Source organism: Sycon ciliatum, chromosome 1 (assembly GCF_964019385.1).
Source record: "Sycon ciliatum chromosome 1, ocSycCili1.1, whole genome shotgun sequence".
Lineage (NCBI taxonomy): Eukaryota > Metazoa > Porifera > Calcarea > Leucosolenida > Sycettidae > Sycon > Sycon ciliatum.
In genome coordinates, this window is record NC_088643.1 from 14,347,184 (window position 1) to 14,365,816 (window position 18,633).

Here is an 18,633-nt window from a genome sequence, read left to right on the forward strand (position 1 = left end):
CAATTAATAGTATGCTGAACTCCATGGTAACAAGAATCCTCTCTCGTGCCAAATTCTGGCAAGCACATGGTAATCCAAACAGATATCCACTAACCTTTATTTTGAGCTGCATAGTGTTATTTGTCTGCATGCCGGTTTCAGAGTTCGTACCGATCGCTAACTGCATAATACATGTACTTTTTCGTTTACCCGTACAAGAGGCTTCGACCATCCGTTAGAGCACAACCCCCAGCGAGGTTACAAGGTCGCCCGGACCTCGGAGAAATTCTTCTACCAGCCCCGCGGGTTTGTAGCACCCCGGGCCCGGCCATGGCCTGACGGGCTTATTTTGGAGAAAAAAATAATCCCTGCACCATTCGGTTCACTGGTTGTTATCCAGTATGCTAGAGTTGAATAACTACTGTCCATGTTTGAAATGATGCTTCCTTCGATGTACAATGTATTCCTCGTCCAAGAACCGTATTCCATGTGCATGTACCGGTATTGCATTTGGCCGGACCACCTGATATATCCCGGTGCTACGACCCTGTCTAAAACCGGTCGAGTTTGAGCAGCTAGCACAGCAAGACAACCAGGACACTGACTCGGTGTCATCCCCGGTGAACCCGCACCCGGTCCCAGAAGCTCAGCCCGGGCCGGAAACCCGGAACTCAGGCTCAAAATAATTTGTCCACGTGACGTATGACGTTTCTAAGCTGCACACTGACGACTGACGTCACAGACATCGAACAGCAAAACTGTTTCATTTTGGCTTTGAAAGACTTTTATTGTCCCAAATGCAGAACAGAGAACATTCATACCCGTAGGCCGTACCTTTCAGTGCTGTTTGTCTCTCTTTGTATTGTTTCGGACTGGAGGTTGTTGATCTCTTCCCGGCCTGCGAATTTATTATTTGTGGGTGGTACAATGGCTGCTGAAGACCAACTATGACCGTGTCGTGCCATGACCGGAAAGTATCGATGATAATATCTAGTACTCAGTACTTATCATACTGTTGTAGTCGTGGCTTTATAGCAACTCCTGTATCCAAATATGTCTTACACGAGAAAGCGGCTGTCCGAGGCGCACCACATAGGCTCCTCATCATCGACACCGCCAATTGGAAATCCTGTGCGGCGTAAGTACGACCAGTTTGCCATTGGATATATTCCACCTTGCCAATAGTACATTTACCCTGCTTTGTGCTCAATGCCTAATCAACGTACATCATTGATTATTGTGTGTACTTATATTGGCTTGAGCAATGTGCTATCAATGAATTTTATTCTAAGTTTGCATAGCCTTCAGGTGCTGTAGCAATGTGATAGTCGCCAGTAGAATGTTCGAAATGTGCCAAATGAGTCTGTATGTGTAGAGATGGCCATTAGTTTATTGGCGGGCACCTCCGGGGACAATCTGATCCATAATCCTATAATATGATAACATGCAGTAGGACCTCTCTTATTTGGGTGTCTCGGGGACCGGTGTGCGTGCCCGCATCTCAGAGTCGTCCGTAACTCGGAAATACCGTGACTACACTCGAGTTGGCACGCCTTTCTCTTCAAACGGACTCACCGAACCGTGACGGCCGATGCCGCTCACAAGCATGCACAATAGCGCAGTGACGTGGGCTGACTGGTTAAGGTCATGCCTGGAAACCAGGTTATTCAGTCAAATTTGTCATGAAACAGTGCAAATCTACTATGAGGCCATACCCGGCTTGTAGGGTCTTCATAGCTGGTACCACTTCCAATGGACACCGGGCTACGCCACTGTCGGATCTATAGTACAGGCAGGGTTCTAGCCAAGGGGGGGGGGGGGGGGCAGCGCCCCCTGTGAAAAATTGTCCCCCCCCCCCCTACTCATTTTTCGATTTTTTCCATGCAATTCAACGAAAATTCAGTCGATAGTCAGTACTAGAAGGTTCATAAAGGCACATTAGTCCGTGGTGAATTCAGGTGTACGTTGTATTTCGCATTGCAAGACAGTTATTTTGAAAATGGAAAATGCCCCCCCCCCCCCCCCCCACACACACACACACTATTTTGACCAGGCTAGAACCCTGATAGGGTTAGGACATCGCATGCACTGCAATAGAGGTTATGCGATTACATAATCAGGTGATAGGTGTTGACGAAGTTGCGGCACAGCACTGCACGAGCGACTCATGCTGCATACATCAGGATCGCTGGAAGCAGTTTTTGATTGGTCCGGTAGTTTCATGGCCTTTTATACTTTATGTGTGATATGGCGGGTGCACACGTCCTCCACAGTAGGAAACATTTGTTGGTGGCCTAAAAAGTTGGTCCGGTGATAACCTGACCAACCGGACCGGTTCCGGCTGGCCTGTACATAGCGTCAAGAGTACATAATCCCCAAGAGTGTGCAACTCCAGCTATGGAGTCTGCGACGGTAGGACTTCACATCACGTGACGCACCCGTACACATTATTTGCACCCTGTGCATGATAGATGCAGGGTTGCACGCAACCCCCTGCTTTGGGTTCAACTCTCTTGTGGTCACTTTGCACTGTTTGCAAGAGTAACCTTTTAAACCATGTCACGTCATGTGAAGTTCTGCCGTCGCAGCACTGTACAGAGGTTGTGCAGGCAGTTGCACACTCTCGGGGGTTGTGTACTCTTGATCCGGCGGAGCCATCAATGACCCACCATCACCGCTGCGTCTCGGTGCAGCACCTGCTCATTATTTGTCACGTTTGTCCTAGTGTCCGTACGTACCATTGTCGTTCATTATTCTTTTCGAGCTGGGTATGTGAACATAGTAAAAAAATAATAATAATAAAAAATAGCGTCCAGAAGTGGTCCCGCTGACTCACTCCCAAGAAATCAATCCCATACCCTCTATGGTTCAGCCGACCGCCACGGAAAAGAAGATGTTATCACGGATTCCGGCCTGCAGAGTGCATGCCCAGTTGAGTTCGGTGTCCGGTCATTGAAGATTGGGATAACCCATCACTATACGTTTCTCCCTTAGACTGTATCTTCTTGTATTCAGATGCGTTCATTCTTCTGCCAGCTCACTTCTGTGCCGCCTTTTCTGCCTTCGTGCCAATTCTGAGGCACGTAGCCGCACCTGCACAAGGTCTCAAGTCTCGCTTGGACTTGTGCTGCCACGAGCCTCCTCTCGATTTGGTTATTCCTCTCTTTCTTATTTAGCTGCTGACCGCTGGAACTCAGTTCCGGCATTGGTCCGCCTTGCTGCTTCACCAAGTCAATTTCGTATCGCAATCCTAGATTGGCTAGGGTGCCCCGTAAGGAGACCATAGGTCTGTGGGGACTGCCCTAGAGAAATATGAATAAATACTATACTATACTATAAGACGGATCATGTTTCGCTGCTGTGTTGCGGCATGTGTATATTTACCTGCCCGCAATGCTTGTTCTGTGACACAGTGGAGCTTCAGTTTAATGTAGCGCGGTAAAGACACACCTGGCGATATGGCGGCAAACACTCGCCTATCTAAACAGGCTCTCTAAGCTGCAAAGTGGTATTCTGGCGCAAACCTCTCCTTCTCATCACCACCATCATCATTTCGCGCATTATGTCTAGTCGATCAAGTCGTAGCTGTGTCATCTTCTATGCGCCAAGCGCTACCTGATGTAGCATCCTGCCACCAGCCAAATGTCAACCAGGCGCCATGCTTGAACTGATGGTGGTGGTGAGAAGGAGAGCTCTGTGCCAGTGTGATTACATGTACTTTGCAGCTTAGAGAGCTTGTGTGGACAGCCGTGTGTTTGCCGCCATGTTGCCAGGTGTGTATTTACCACCATATTGTTGAACCATAAATACAGCTGCAGTGGAGTCTTCAAATTCATGTTGCATGTGTTTTACCAGCAAATGTGAATGTCTTTGGTAACTATGTTCATAGTGTAGACCATTTTCTGGTTGTTCTTGTTCTTGTCATCGTTGTCGTTGTTCCGTTTGTAATAGCCTTGACATTGCGAGGGTTTCTCTTTGCTGAGCTGACCCGCGGGTACCTGTCTCAGCCGTCGCAGGATGAGAGCGACTCCTTTGCTGAGCGGCGCGAGCGCGTTTACACATTCATGAAGACACCACGAGAACTAGAGAAGGTGAGGAGAGGCACGTCGTCAATTAGTACGGGTGGAATCCTGATAGTTCGATTATGGCTTAATTCGAACACAATATAGTTTTTCCAACAAAATCCACTTTTCTTTGTCAGTATCTACAACTTGGAGTGATGTTGCTGGTGTGATGAGGTCGGCCAGAGAGCGCATGTGGTAGAGGTGGGGTTGCTTTATTGATAAACAGACTGAAAGCTGCTGATTACCCTTTGAGTACAAAAACCACTCACATGGAAATTATGTGGGATTCCCGCTGATAATTCGAAGTTAGCATGGCATGATTCAAATTTAACTGTACGCTGTACCAGTCAGTTCAGATTGCTTGAACTTGTCGAAGAAAGGAAAGAAGAGAAATGGAGATCTTCGAGTGGCAAATGCGGGTTTAAATGCCGATGCATGCACAGTTTCAAGTAAAAACAAAGTGTGTATAGTGATCGTGTGTACTTACAGCGCATACAGACGGGCCTACTCTATTTCAGCAGGTACGAGTTGAGCTAGTCCAAAGGCTACGCATAGTCATTTCAACCGAGCACACCGGATGACTCGTACCATCTTGTGAGCACATGGTGTGTTTGTGCTTGCCCTGTTCCTTTCTGCAGCTGATCTTGTTTGGCTTTGCGCTCTGCCTGGATGCGTTCCTGTTCGTCTTCACGTTCCTGCCAATCCGTGCTCTGCTGGCTCTCGGAAGCATCCTCTTCTGGCCATTTTATCGACAGTGAGTATGCCCTGGTCTAAGTTGCGGAGTGGTGTCTTTGGTCTTGGGAAACTTCCCCGTACACACGCAACTCCGTCAGACTAATTTTGCTTCGCATCCTCGGGGGACGCCACCAACCTCGATGATCAAGGCACAGTCTAAAGTTGTATTCATTGGTGCCTGTATTCCTGAAGCCACGTGTTTGTGCGCATTTCTGCTGGCGTTTGGTGCAGTATGGGTATGAAAACGCGCTGGTATTGAAATTTTAACATGTGTTAATCAGCACGGATCAGGCGGCTGCTGTCGAACATGCCAGTCACGTTGACTCGGTGTCGTCACACGACTTAACAAACGACTCAAAATGCTGTCTTCTGCGGAAGCCTGAACGCCTGGCTGGGCACGCATGAACTGCAAACATACAGCGTACACACGCCAGTTATGAATATAGCTTTGAATCCGTGTTAATACTAGTAGTATGTGTGTCACAGTGAGTAACTTGCTTTGCATTTGTGTGCTGGCATGCGGATCCTTGCCCGAGCCCGTCACAAGCAGTCCTGGTTTGGATTTCATATTTCAAAGCTACTGTTATCTGAGAACTTCTAGAATTACTTCAAGTATAGGTATGGCCAGTAACGTAGGTTTCTTAGCATCAAATGTTACCATGTGTACATGTACTCTGCATCTTGCTGTGCTCTGCGTCTTGGTTTACCCTCCGCTGCAGCAAGAGATTACTGCAACCGGGCCAAATACATGATCTCCTACGTGGTGAGTCCGTACTTTTGCAGCTTGGCACAACACACCTGCTTTTGATGACAATGCCTCTCCACGACTGCATGTTGTGTTGTACTGCTGAGAGTGTTCTAATCTGTTCAGAAGTTTGTGTGTGTGTGCATTAGTGTAGCTACATTGCTTTGGCTAGCCTCTGGATGGAATGATGTATGATTGTGTGTGTTGTGTATGTGTTGTGTGTGTGTGTGTATGTGTGTGTGTGTGTGTGTGTGTGTGTGTGTGTGTGTGTGTGTGTGTGTGTGTGTGTGTGTGTGTGTGTGTGTGTGTGTGTGTGTGTGTGTGTGTGTGTGTGTGTGTGTGTGTGTGTGTGTGTGTGTGTGTAGTTGCACTGCTGATGTGTTGCTGCTATATTTTCCTGATGGTCGATGGCTCCATGCTATATCACATGGTGCGTGGCCAGTCGGTGATCAAGATCTACGTCATGTTCAACATTCTTGATGTAAGTTTACTCTCTCAACCATTCTCTCTCTCTCTTTCTCTCTCTCTCTCTCTCTCTCTCTCTCTCTCTCTCTCTCTCTCTCTCTCTCTCTCTCTCTCTCTCTCTCTCTCTCCTCTCTCTCTCTCTCTCTCTCTCTCTCTCTCTCTCTCTCTCTCTCTCTCTCTCTCTCTCTCTCTCTCTCTCTCTCTCTCTCTCTCTCTCTCTCTCTCTCTCTCTCTCTCTCTCTCTCTCTCTCTCTCTCTCTCTCTCTCTCTCTCTCTCTCTCTCTCTCTCTCTCTCTCTCGCTCTCTCTATCTATCTACCTACATGTACATGTATATCATCTAGAGTAGATAAACAAGAGTGTGCAACTCCCGGATCCGCGCGGATGGGTTGGCCCTTGGCGGAATTTTTTTGTTGACGTAATCTTTTCGACCACCCACGCGCTGCGAGTCTTTTGGAAAGTTTTGCCTCGTGCACTTGGCCGGGCTTTACATTACGATGTCGGTGCCCAGCACTTGCTCTCACACTGCTCTGCGGCAAGAAGCGCCTTTTTTCTGTAAAAGGTGACGTCAACAAAAAATTCCGCCGTGGGCGGGGGTATCTGCAGATTGTGCAGGAGAGATCCGGAGTTGCACACTCTTGTTTATCTACTCTTGATATCATTTACTTCCGAATTGTGTACTGTTGACGAGGCAAGTCACCCTGTGTATGTGTGTGCACTTGTTTTGTTTCAGATTGGTGATAAGCTTCTGGCATCGTTTGGTCAGGACACCCTGGATGCACTCTACTGGACTGCTACGGAGAAGCATGCACGGCGCCGTGAGCACGCCTGGACAGTGTGCGCACACTACTTGCTGGCCATGGTCTACATCTATATCCTTTCTGTACATGGGGACACTGTGTGTGTGTGTGTATGTTCTAAGTTTCGGGCAATTCTTAGTTACGGATAGTGCCCGGTCCCAAGCTGCACCTGCCTGGATACGCAGAGTTCTGCTGTACTACATGTAGGGTCATTGATGCACGGCGCCCCTGAAATGTGATGGCCATGATCCTTGACTGCCTACTTGCTGTGTGCACTGCTTCACTCGACGCTTGTCTTCTTTCAAGCCATCACCCTGAATGTGGCCATCAACAGCCACAACCAGTCACTCTTCACCGTCGTCGTCAGCAATCAGTTTGTCGAGCTGAAGGGCAGCGCGTTCAAGAAATTCGAAAAGAACAACCTCTTCCAGATGTCGTGCAGTGGTAAGGCTGGCCTAGGCTAGTCCAAGTGCGACGTGTGTGTGTCCGTGTATGCGTGCATGCATGTCGTGTGTGTATGTGTGTTCGTGTGGGTGTGCGTGTGCGTACGTGTGCATGTGTGTGTCTGTGTCTGTGCGTGTGCATATGTGTCTGTCTGCGTGTGCATGTGTGTGTGTGTGTGTCCGTCGCTATGTTTCTTTTCCTATGATCCTGGCTACTTGCATGATGGAATCTCACTCTCTATCATATCAATGTCGCATCAATCTTCACTGACTGTTGCTGACGGTAGATGTTCTGAAGTTGGCGAAGTCGAGGCGGAAGTTGGATATTGCTGTTTGTATTGACTTACTAGTAGTCAATCTGCGGACAGAACTGTTTCGTCCTTTGTGAACTCATCAGCGCAGCACAGAGAAAATGCGGCCGAACCTGATAGCAACGGAAAATAAAATTTCCAAAGCCAGATTTAAACCAGGCCCGAACGTACCTTGCCAGAGTGCTCAAACTGACAAGTCAGCGACCTCTGCATAATGCAACCATTTACTTGTATTTACTTTTAAAGTTGTGGAAGAGAGGTGGATATACTGTTGTAGTATTGTATTTACCTGGCAGTACCGTGAGCATGGAACGTGAATTGACTGAAACGTGCATCAAGCCTATGGTTGAGGCATGGCTTCGGATCTCTTCTTGCTTTAACGCCTACGCCTGCATGTCAATCTGCTCTCTGTGCCGCTGCAGACATCCGCGAGCGCTTCCATCAGTTCATACTGTTGCTTGTGGTGATACTGCGCAACATGACCGACGTCTTCTGGAACCTAGGTAAGAGTACAGTTATACGTGTGTGTGTGTGTGTGTGTGTGTGTATGCCGGAGTATGTGGTGTGGTGTATGTGTAGAAAAAGAAGAAAAAAATAAAAAATGGAAAAATGAAAAATAGGGATTCACTGGCCAGAAAACGTCACTTCAAACAGCTGTGTGGTGGATACCAGGCTAAAAATAGTGGCGGTCAATTCATCAGCCTTGCAAGCTGTTGAATGGTGTAATCCCAGCACAAGTTGCTATGTCTAACATAGCTGTTCGCTATCATCGCTCCCGCAATGGGCATGTCTGAGGTCTGAGGTGTGTGTGTGTGTGTGTGTGTGTGTGTATGTGTGTGTGGCATGTGTGTGTGTGTGTGTGTATGTTTATGTGTTTGTTTGTTTGTTTGAATGAAAGCACTTGTAGTTGCGCAGCTGACTTTCTTGTGACTGTGCCTTTGGGATGTAGCTACGGTACTGCTCAACGAAATCCAGTCGTGTCACTCAAGTATGCGCCTTGTACCTTATCACAGCCTAGTGGTGTTCGCAGGTCTAGCGCTGCGCAACGCGCGGCGCGTACTTGAGTGACGTGACTGGATTTCATTGAGCAACACTGTAGTTGTTTCCAGTGAAACCTCAGAAAGAATACCGTAACAGTCCGTAAATAAGTACCTGCCCTAAAGAAATACCCCCTTCATTCTTTTGGCTCTGTCTGTTGAGGTCAAATCAAGCCCAATTAACATACTGCCCGAAATAAGTACCGGTACGGTGCGCACATGCAGCATGTAGCATGTACATCTACATAACAATAACTTCTCCACTACACACAAGTCAGGTCCGAAAGTTAGTTCGTGCCCGAAAGTCAGTACCCGCCCGAAAGTTAGTACGGGTGTGGTCACTAAATTCGAAAGTAAATATGTACTTATTTACGGACTTTTACGGTACCCATGGATATACCACACTATCAAGAGTCCATAAACAACGAGAGTATGCCGCTGTCGTCTCTTTTCTATGGACCAGATGCACGGCGCTGCTGAGTTCATTGCATCTTATCTTGCAGCAACATCCTCACACTACATAATAAATCAAACACCACACGTTCCCTGTGGTTTGAAACCAACTTTTGTACTTGTACGGAACTGAAGTTCATGCACCCAAGATTTAGAGCTCGCATCTGTACTTGAATTAATCATCAAGTCCAGGTGTGCTAATACGAGAAATTATATACTGTAGTGTCGTGTATAAAAGCATGACCTGTATACTTGAAGTAGAAACATGACTTGAATGGTAGCCGATTTTTCGAAGCGTGCTGTAACACAGAAGCATGATTTGAATAGAAGCCGCTCTCTGCAAAGTACATGTGCAAGTACATGCGTGGCAGTATGCACTGCACTGTGTAGACTGATGATGTTGACGTAGAAGCATGTTTTTGAATAGAAGCCTAACGAATAGAAGCATGGTTCGAACCCCAGCTTATACGGCCGTAGGCACCTGCTTTTATACGTGACATTACGGTATTTGGTGCAGTTCCGTAATGAAGGCAGCATGCCGCGCACTGACCCATAACCACAGTTTGCAAACTCTTGTTTACGGTCTTCTGATACTATAAGTATAAAGTACAGTCAAACCTGTGACTAACGACCACCCCTTGGGGCCAGAGAAAGCTGTCTTTAGCGGCACACACTATAATATGAGTGTGAGACCGTCCGTGCCTGGAATCTGTTGTCTGTAGTAGCAGGCTGGTCACTAGTGACGGTGGTCTTTTAGCTACAGGTTTTACTGTACACATGTACTACTGTATTTTTGGGTGGACCGTGTGTGTGTGTTTTAAATACGAAAGTCCACTATATTCTCCAATAGGCGCGAGAAGTGGTGGCGGGGCCAGGCTGCTCTGCCGACCTTACAGGTCTCGGCGTCTACGCAGAGAAAGCTCGCCATAATGCAGTAAAAACAATGAGGAGGGGAGAAGGAAGGGGGAATGAATAATTGCGTGGAACGTGGACAATGGGTAGATGGTCGTGAGAGAAGCAGAATGAGAGATAACATGTAGTGAGGAGGGAGGGGAGACGCTAGTGAGGCGCTGGTCTATACCGTTTCATAGGGCGTCGGTGGCTGTTTGCCAGTTCAGGTCCAGCAAATACTTGTTGCACTTTTCCTTGAAGGACTGGAGCTGTCTGGGTTGTAGCCCTGCTGATAGGATGGTTGTGGGTAGACTGTTCCACAAGGGAATAATGCAGTCTGGGTAAGAACCCCGGAGGCTGCTACGAGTGTGCACGGGCAATGTTGGCTTGAGCTGGAGCGGATGGCAGTGGGCAGTCTCCGTTGCTAGCCTAGTAGATCGACCACCCACTGGGCGGGGGTTGGCTGGGGGTGGCGGGATGGGCTTCAGGGGGCCTGTTGGGAGGTAGGACAGCTTGAAGGTGAACGACAGCGCAGCAACCAGTCGGCTGTAGGCTCCTGGGCCAATAATCTTCAATGCCTTGTGCTGTATTCTGTCCCGCCTGGACGTGCATGAACCCATCCACACTAGGCAGCAGTATTCCATCGTTGGCCGCACGCAACTATTGTAGCCTCACGGCATCGGCTCTCACTCACATGAGCCATGAGGGTCTGCACAAGGCTGACCACATGCTGCTCGATGCCGGGGAGGCTGCACAGGAGTTTGAGTTTGAGTGATTCACCTATCACCTCGCCCATGATCGGCAGCAATAAAAGAAAAAGAAAGGGAAAACCCCACTAACACGACACTGACCTACCCCTACTGCACTTCTGCCAAGAAATCCGAAAACGGCGAATAACTACGGAGCTCCAAAAATCTCAACTTGCCTGCATGCACATATGATGTGTGCTGTACCCATACCTTGCCTCACAAAGTACCGATTTGTGAATAGTGTGCAAGCCACAGCTTCCTGCATTGGATAACTTGCGATCCACATCAGCTTTCAGGCGGTCATTCAATAGGCCGAACGCCTTCCAGTTCACGCCGGGACCATCCATTGACACTTGAAGTGAACCACTCAAGCCCAGGGAATGACAGCTGTCAAGCAGCTCATCCACCAAGCTCTCTGCCCGCGCGTGACCGGGAAACTTGGAAGTAAAGTAACGAGTCGAGACACGATCCACGTCCTAAATAGAAACAAGGACATCCAGCTGTTTAGACTGTGTCACGTAATTCAGGCTTTCGTCAACCAGGACAACATAATCATTGCTCTGCACGTTCGACAGCAGCAGCGACTCGAAATACGGAGCGAGCCCGAATGTTGACAAATAATTGCATTTCCGCTCGCCACACGGAAACTTAGCCGGTATGCTGCTGTCAAGAAACATCTTCTGAAGAAGAGCTGCTGACTTTTCGCTGGACCGGAACGACTGGTGTTTCGTGACGACGTTAGGGCCCAGTATATCTCCGCAGAGAGCGTTTGCGTGGTTGTCGCACCGTCGCAGTTGCGGAGGTTGCTGGCGTAGCAGCAGCAAAAGACGTAGCCGTCGAGGACGCAGGGGTACGAGATGATGGCAAGAAGTTTGCAATTGACAGTCCAGATTGAAGCTTCGCTCGCTCGGCGTGCTTTTTGCGGGCCATGTGGCTGACCAGCGCAGCTTCTCCCATGGAGCCCAGCTCAATTTCCTTGCTGCAGAGTTTGCAACGCGCCTTGTGCCGATTAGACGGCATGGGGGCAATCCAAGAGCGATACTTCTCTTGGCTTAGCCATTTATCCGAGAAGGCACAACCAGGCATGACGGCTACACGAAATAAATTATAAAAACGCACAACTACTACTTTCAATCCAAGAGTGATACTTCTCTTGGCTTAGCCATTTATCCGAGAAGGCACAACCAGGCATGACGGCTACACGAAATAAATTATAAAAACGCACAACTACTACTTTCACTACAAGGTCCGAGAGAAGACACAAGTGACAACTCGACTCACTGCACAGCAGAAGAAACGCAGCTTCTCCCATGGAGCCCAGCTCAATTTCCTTGCTGCAGAGTTTGCAACGCGCCTTGTGCCGATTAGACGGCATGGGGGCAATCCAAGAGCGATACTTCTCTTGGCTTAGCCATTTATCCGAGAAGGCACAACCAGGCATGACGGCTACACGAAATAAATTATAAAAACGCACAACTACTACTTTCACTACAAGGTCCGAGAGAAGACACAAGTGACAACTCGACTCACTGCACAGCAGAAGAAACTGTTGTTGAAGTGTTGCATCTAGATGTACATGTGCCATGTTCCACCTTCTTGTGTTTCTTGTTTTCGGCTAGGGCATTTGCGTGAGCTAGTGCTGCCGCTGGCAATAGTGTGCTGTTCAGAAGTGATGGTCGACTGGATCAAGCACGCTTTCATCACCAAGTTCAATAGCATCTCATCCACAGTCTACAAAGAGTACAGGCTGATTCTGGCCAGGGATGTGGCTGACTCTCGACACCACCTGGTGAGGAGCTGTTTATTGCTTTCTGCTTGTACATGTATATATAGGTCATGTATAAGGGTGTGGGTGAGTGCATGCATGCTTGACTCGGACGGAATGTGCGGTGCACTGCTTTTAGACATTCTTCCTCCTGTTTTACACCATGTGGGCGTGTGTGTGCGTGTGTGTGTGTGCGTGTGTGTGTGTGTGTGTGTGCATGTGTGTGTGCATGTTCGTGTGTGCATGTTCGTGTACGGTTGACTCCTAACGAACACCGTTGTGCAGCAGAATTAGTTCTTTATAGGCGAAGTTCTTTATAACAGAAATGCACTTAGACCATGCAAGCAACACGTCATGACGGGCATGTGATCCGTGACTTATCAGTGCACTTGGTTAAAGCCTGATTCATACTTCATGTCCCGTACGGGAAACGCGTCGCGTTGCGAAAAAGTTGATCTGAGCTCGACTTTTTCGCGTAACCCTTTGCGCGACGGTCGCGTGATGGGTTTCCCGTACGCGAGATGAAGTATGAATCAGGCTTTACATGCGGCCTTACAGAATATGGTTCGTTGTAAAAGAAAACTGCTCACTACAAAGGGTCATTTTTGTATGGGATCAAAGTTCAAACAGGGATATGGACAATTGTTCGCTAAATTAAATAGTAAATAGCAAATTTTACTTATTATGCGAGCTCGTTATAAGTAAAGTCAACTGCATGTGTGTGTTTCTCCTGTTGTTGTTCCTTTTTTCAGCCCGCCGCTGACCATTGTGACTTGGTATCAAGACGCATGGGCTTCATCCCCCTTCCGTTAGCAGTGTTGGTAGGTGCTGGGCCGGCTAGGCTGATTTCTAGCTTTTCTTCTGTGACGTTACACGGATAATCAAGTACGAGACAACGCTTTGAAGATAGTTGTGAATACAGTAGAACCTGTAACTACCGACCACCCCTTGGGGCCAGAGAAAGCGGTCTTTAGTGGCAGGTGGTCCCTAGTTAGAGGTTTACACCGCACAACCATAATATATGAATGTGAGACCATCCATGCCTGCCGAAGTGGTCTGTAATACCAGGCTGGTCGCTAGTCACTGTGGTCTTTAGTTACAGGTTTTAATGTAGAATGGCTAGCGCAGTCATTGCATGTGTGCACAATGATGGGCGGCCATTTGCTTCTGAGAAGTCCCTCCAATAGGCGTTGATTTTCATATACCCTGGTGCTGATCATACCTCTGAAAGATGGCTTCGGTGAAACCTGTCTAAGCCGACCGCTCAAGGGACCTTCGAATTGTGGTTGCCGTGTACAGGTGGGCTCCATATCCAAGGTCATTTGACCTTGGTCCTGGTTGTAGTGGTACTCTGGGGCAGGTGTTCGCCTTATCAGAGTTGTGGCCTTGACAGGTTTTACTGTACATCCTACTGAGTGGCTTGTGTGTGCATGTGCGTGTGTGTGTGTTTCGCTCTGCTCGTTGTGCCTGGTGTGTAGTTGATCCGTGTGATCTGCAACTCCATCACATCGCCCAGCCACCTGTCTCCTGTCTTTTTGGTCATCGCCTTTCTATGGTGAGTTGGTCTTTGCTGGCAATTAGGGGCCGTCCGTAAATATCGAACTTTTTTCACCAAACGAATTATTTTAGTTTAGACCCAACCCCTCCCTCCCACCCCCTCAGAACGTAAAAAATGTTGACATACATGCATATACAACGGCCATGTACATGAATCAATGTTTTCTGAAACGAAATTGGTCAACCCCCTCCCACCCCATAACGAAATTATTTCGTTTTGTGAAAAAAAAAGTTCGATATTTAATGGACGACTCCTTATATATGTACCATATTTTCCAGAGTATAGGCCGCACTTTAAACACCAAGAAGTCACCCGAACGAGAGAGCTTGGAAGCTCAGGGCCCTACGCTATGCTTTTTTGCCTTGATGACCTAGACAAAAAAAAGCATAGGGATGTTATAAATTCTTTAAAAAAATCCTTTTTTTTAAGACCTAACCTGGGATTCGAACCCGCACTATGGCGCGCCCTGCATGCATCCCCCGATACACTTCGCATACCGTATATTCTCTATTATAAGCGCCGTGCTTATATATTTTCAACACCCCTCTACCCCGCGCTTATATTGGAGACCGCGCTTATATTGGAGACTGCGCTTATATTTTTTCAACCAATACATCCATACAAAGCAAGAAGAAATACATGCTAGATATTATGCATGCAGCACTGATTTCCACCAAGACCGTGCTAATAATAGAGACTGTGCTTATAATGTCTCGAAAGGTGCTCACAGTGTGCTAGTATTAGAGACTGTGCTAGTAATGGAGACGTGTGCTTATAATAGAGGATATACGGTACATACTAATTCTTCTAAGTTGTTTCACATTGTGATCTTGCATTTGAAAGCCCTATTTGAATATGCATTGTTGCCAGCCGTCTTTGATGGCACGGTACGGTAGGGGATAGGTACGGGACAGGTACGATCGAGGGTAATACGACACCGTCTCCCGTACCGTACCGTACCATCAAACACAGCTGGCCACATACAGCTGCCCGCAATATTCAAATAGGGCTTTCAAACGCAAGATAATAACGTGAAGCAACTTGGAAGAATGGGTATGAATGCGAGGTGTATGGGAGAATGCATGTAGGGCGATACTGCGGGTTCGAATCCCAGGATATGCCTGAAAAAAATAGGAGAATTGAAAACTTTATAACATCCTATGCTTTTTTGCCATCAGATACGGATAGCGCCAGGCGTGACACAAATAAACAAACGCACAAACAAACACCAAATTAAAGCTGTGTGGACCCTGGCTAGCGCCAGACGTTACTGAAGTAACGTCTTCTGCATAGCTACGGGAATAAAGTCGGTGGTGCGGCTTACATGTATACTACTATGGTCAAAGTATTGGTGATAAATAGGGTAGATGTGTGTATTTTGTGCCAAAAATCTGGGTGCAGCTTATACTACGGAAAAATACGATAGCTGATTTTAATCGTTCAGTTCCTGATCTCGTTCTAAAGACCAAACATGAAGTACAACGTCAGCAAGTTCCAGAAAGTATGATATGGCTGCATTCGTATCTGCTCTGGCATGCTACAGTGTGAGCGAGCATTCTCTTCTCTTTTGTGTGTGTGTGTGTCATGAAGCGATGGGAGCGGTGCAGCTGCCATCACCGCATTCTTGTGCTCAAGCATTGTATGCCTCTGGTAATTGCTGCTACGGTGTGGTGGGTAGATCAGTCATTATGCTCTTGGTAGCAAAGGGTACAGTAGATCGTATTTCCCCGAATATAAGTCGCACCTTTTACACTTAACTTCAGGGCCAGGTGCGACTTATAATCGAGCATGATCACTACTGAAGTGAATATATCAAAACGATAATGACATGGACCTGGAAATGGGGGAGGGGGGTTGCGACTTACAATCAAGTGCGACCTATAATCGGAGAAATACGGTAAGTAGTTAGGCTGTGTTTACATGAGAAATTTCAACCCGGGTCGAGTTCAGCCCGGTTTGAAAGTCTGTACGATAGACAAAATAGGTGAGTGTTTACATGAAGACAGTTGACCCGGGTCAAATACTGATATGCCGCCAAAAGTCCACTTCTAGAGTCCTGTATGGTCACGTGAATCCGTTCGCGCGAAATGTGCATGTGCAGTGCTGTTCAAACCTGGCGCGAGATACGCACAGAAGTACGTTTGTACGATTTTCTTGACCCGGGTTGATTTCAACCCTCCCCTTGGGGGGAGGGTTGACAAGGGGAGGGTTGAAACTTGAAATCAACCCGGGGCGAAATTTCAACCCGGGTCAAGCGCAATGCGTCATGTAAACGCGCCATATTCATTTTGTGCACATGGCGGGTTGAAATCTGACCCGGGTCGAACTGAACCCGGGTTGAAACGCCTCATGTAAACACAGCCTTAGTTCTGCACTAATGATTGTCACAAGAAAACGTTCTGGAATCCAAATTTACTACTTTGCTCTGTGTGTTGGAAAGACTAGTACTTTTCTTAGCCCAATAATTATATAGTTTAGTAGCTGTTAATACATGTACTACAATATCCGTCTTTGCTTTATGATCCGCTTCTTGTTGTTGTCCCCTGTGTGCAGTTTCCTGTCCTTCAAGATCCTACTGGGTATAGTACTGCTGGGTTTGTCCTGCTCACAGCTCAACTACCAAGACCAGCCCGGCGGCTTTGTGTCACCGCTGGGCCGACCGGCACCCAGTGCCCTGCCGTCCACGCCGTTCGTGGCGCACCAGGCCGGCCGCGTCAGCAACACGTCCTTCCAGCAGCTGGGCAACGTCGATCGCTTTGCGATGTGCGGCAGCCGCATCGTGTAGTTGTGTGCACGTGTGTGTGCGCGCGTGTGTATGCGCGTGTGTGTGTGCACGTGTATGTGCGCGTGCTGTGTCTAGTAGTAGGAGTAGTAGTAGTAGCTGCCGTAGTGTTCGTATCGTGTATTCTCTCACATGGCATTTTTAAAGCATTAGGTCAGCGCACGGTACAGGTTACGAGATAAGTCAACCGGCCGTGCAGGCTGCTAAGAGTCGAACGTGGAAAACAGTTGCTGCTTCTACGTAGTCCGCTGTATTTCAGCGTCCCATGACTAGTCCTATCATGAAACCCCATGGGTAATTACTAGTGTTAGCAGAGCTGGAAACAATTTAATGCAGCATGCATTGCATACTCGCATCATATCAACACGAGTGCCATTTTCTGATTCCCCACCTTTTTTTTTAAACCAATAGAAGCCCTTTTTACCACTTTTCCCATCGGGATTGAGCTGCTTGACTCGAAGAAGATATCCATATATTCAAAGCACAGACAGTTGAGTATGCATGTACATAATTTGAGCGCTTGTAGTTTGAATTGATTTTACTCTTCCTGGCTGTTTTTTTATCAGGCTCTTGAAGTATTTCCGAACCACAATTTTAACTCCTGTCTATTTGTTTTTGTATTTATGGATTCCGCGCAGTTTCTGTGCGCTGTTCACAAGTTTGCCGTGAATATGAATGACCGAGCATATTCGATGTCGCTACGCTGTGCTTGTGAGAGCGAGGGAGACTGACAAACAGAAACTCACTGCCTAGGCTGAGAGATTGTGGGCTGTGCAGTACGCACGGGGCATTTGCGGGGCCGATTTTGCTGCTATCAAATCGCTGGATTTCGCTATGTTTAATAGGACGCAAACATTGGGTTAGAAATTCTAACTCGAATATTGGGTTAGAAACTCGAATTTTGAGCCAATAGTGATACTGTATGTAAAGAGAAAAGGACCTACCGTATTATCTCTAATATAAGCACAGTCTCCAATAATAGCACGTCTTCAATAATAGAACACCTTGGGCGGCATTCAAAAAATAAAGTGCTCAGTCTCCATTATAAGCACACTGTGTAAATTCATTACATGTATCTGTACCGGCGAAAAAACCCTGAAATGTGTGTGTCTGACATGAATTTGGCCATGGCAACATGCCTCTGAAATGAGGTTGAAATAATAATGGAACAGTCTCCAATAAAGGAACGTCTCCATTAATAGCACGGGGCGGAGGTACATTGAAAAAATAAAGGACCGTGCTTATATTTGTGAGATATTGCATACGATCGCCAGACAGCCTCGTTCTCTCGCTCTCTCTCTCTCTTTTGATCTTCCTTTCTCCATTCTTGATTATCTCATTCTTGATTATCACCAACTCCTCTCTCGCATTTACCTGAGCTTACAGTCTTCTCCTTGTATCTTCGTGTTTTCCCGCACTATCGCCTTTCGCCGTTGGAAAGCGTACGGTAGCTTGATTTGCTGGCGGTTTTGCTTCACTGTCTTTTGTTCTTTGAGTTTTCTCCTTCGAGACAAGAGAGACATATTTTTCCTTACAATGAATCTTCGAGACTGATTCCAATTTACAATTTCTGGAATCAGTCTCGAAGATTCATTGTAAGGAAAAATATGTCTCTCTTGTCTCGAAGGAGAAAACTCAAAGAACAAAAGACAGTGAAGCAAAACCGCCAGCAAATCAAGCTACCGTACGCTTTCCAACGGCGAAAGGCGATAGTGCGGGAAAACACGAAGATACAAGGAGAAGACTGTAAGCTCAGGTAAATGCGAGAGAGGAGTTGGTGATAATCAAGAATGAGATAATCAAGAATGGAGAAAGGAAGATCAAAAGAGAGAGAGAGAGCGAGAGAACGAGGCTGTC

At 47.3% G+C, this 18,633-nt stretch overlaps 1 protein-coding gene across 2 annotated transcripts; it reads left to right on the forward strand.

The window, feature by feature from the left end:
* The first annotated feature begins 799 nt into the window (after window positions 1-799).
* On the forward strand, window positions 800-17,464 carry LOC135814685 (transmembrane anterior posterior transformation protein 1-like). Of its 2 annotated transcripts, none has more exons than XM_065327857.1 (12): window positions 800-1,117; window positions 3,931-4,070; window positions 4,682-4,797; window positions 5,498-5,541; window positions 5,889-6,004; window positions 6,721-6,859; window positions 7,064-7,231; window positions 7,964-8,044; window positions 12,291-12,460; window positions 13,189-13,257; window positions 13,915-13,991; window positions 16,548-17,464. In XM_065327857.1, exons 1-12 carry the CDS (start codon window positions 1,033-1,035, stop codon window positions 16,777-16,779), a joined length of 1,437 nt encoding a protein of 478 aa, XP_065183929.1. In that variant the 5' UTR covers window positions 800-1,032; the 3' UTR covers window positions 16,780-17,464. The 2 variants fall into 2 exon arrangements, with proteins under 2 accessions (XP_065183929.1, XP_065183935.1); XM_065327863.1 differs by lacking the exon at window positions 16,548-17,464 and adding an exon at window positions 15,585-16,508.
* The last annotated feature ends 1,169 nt before the right edge of the window (window positions 17,465-18,633 follow it).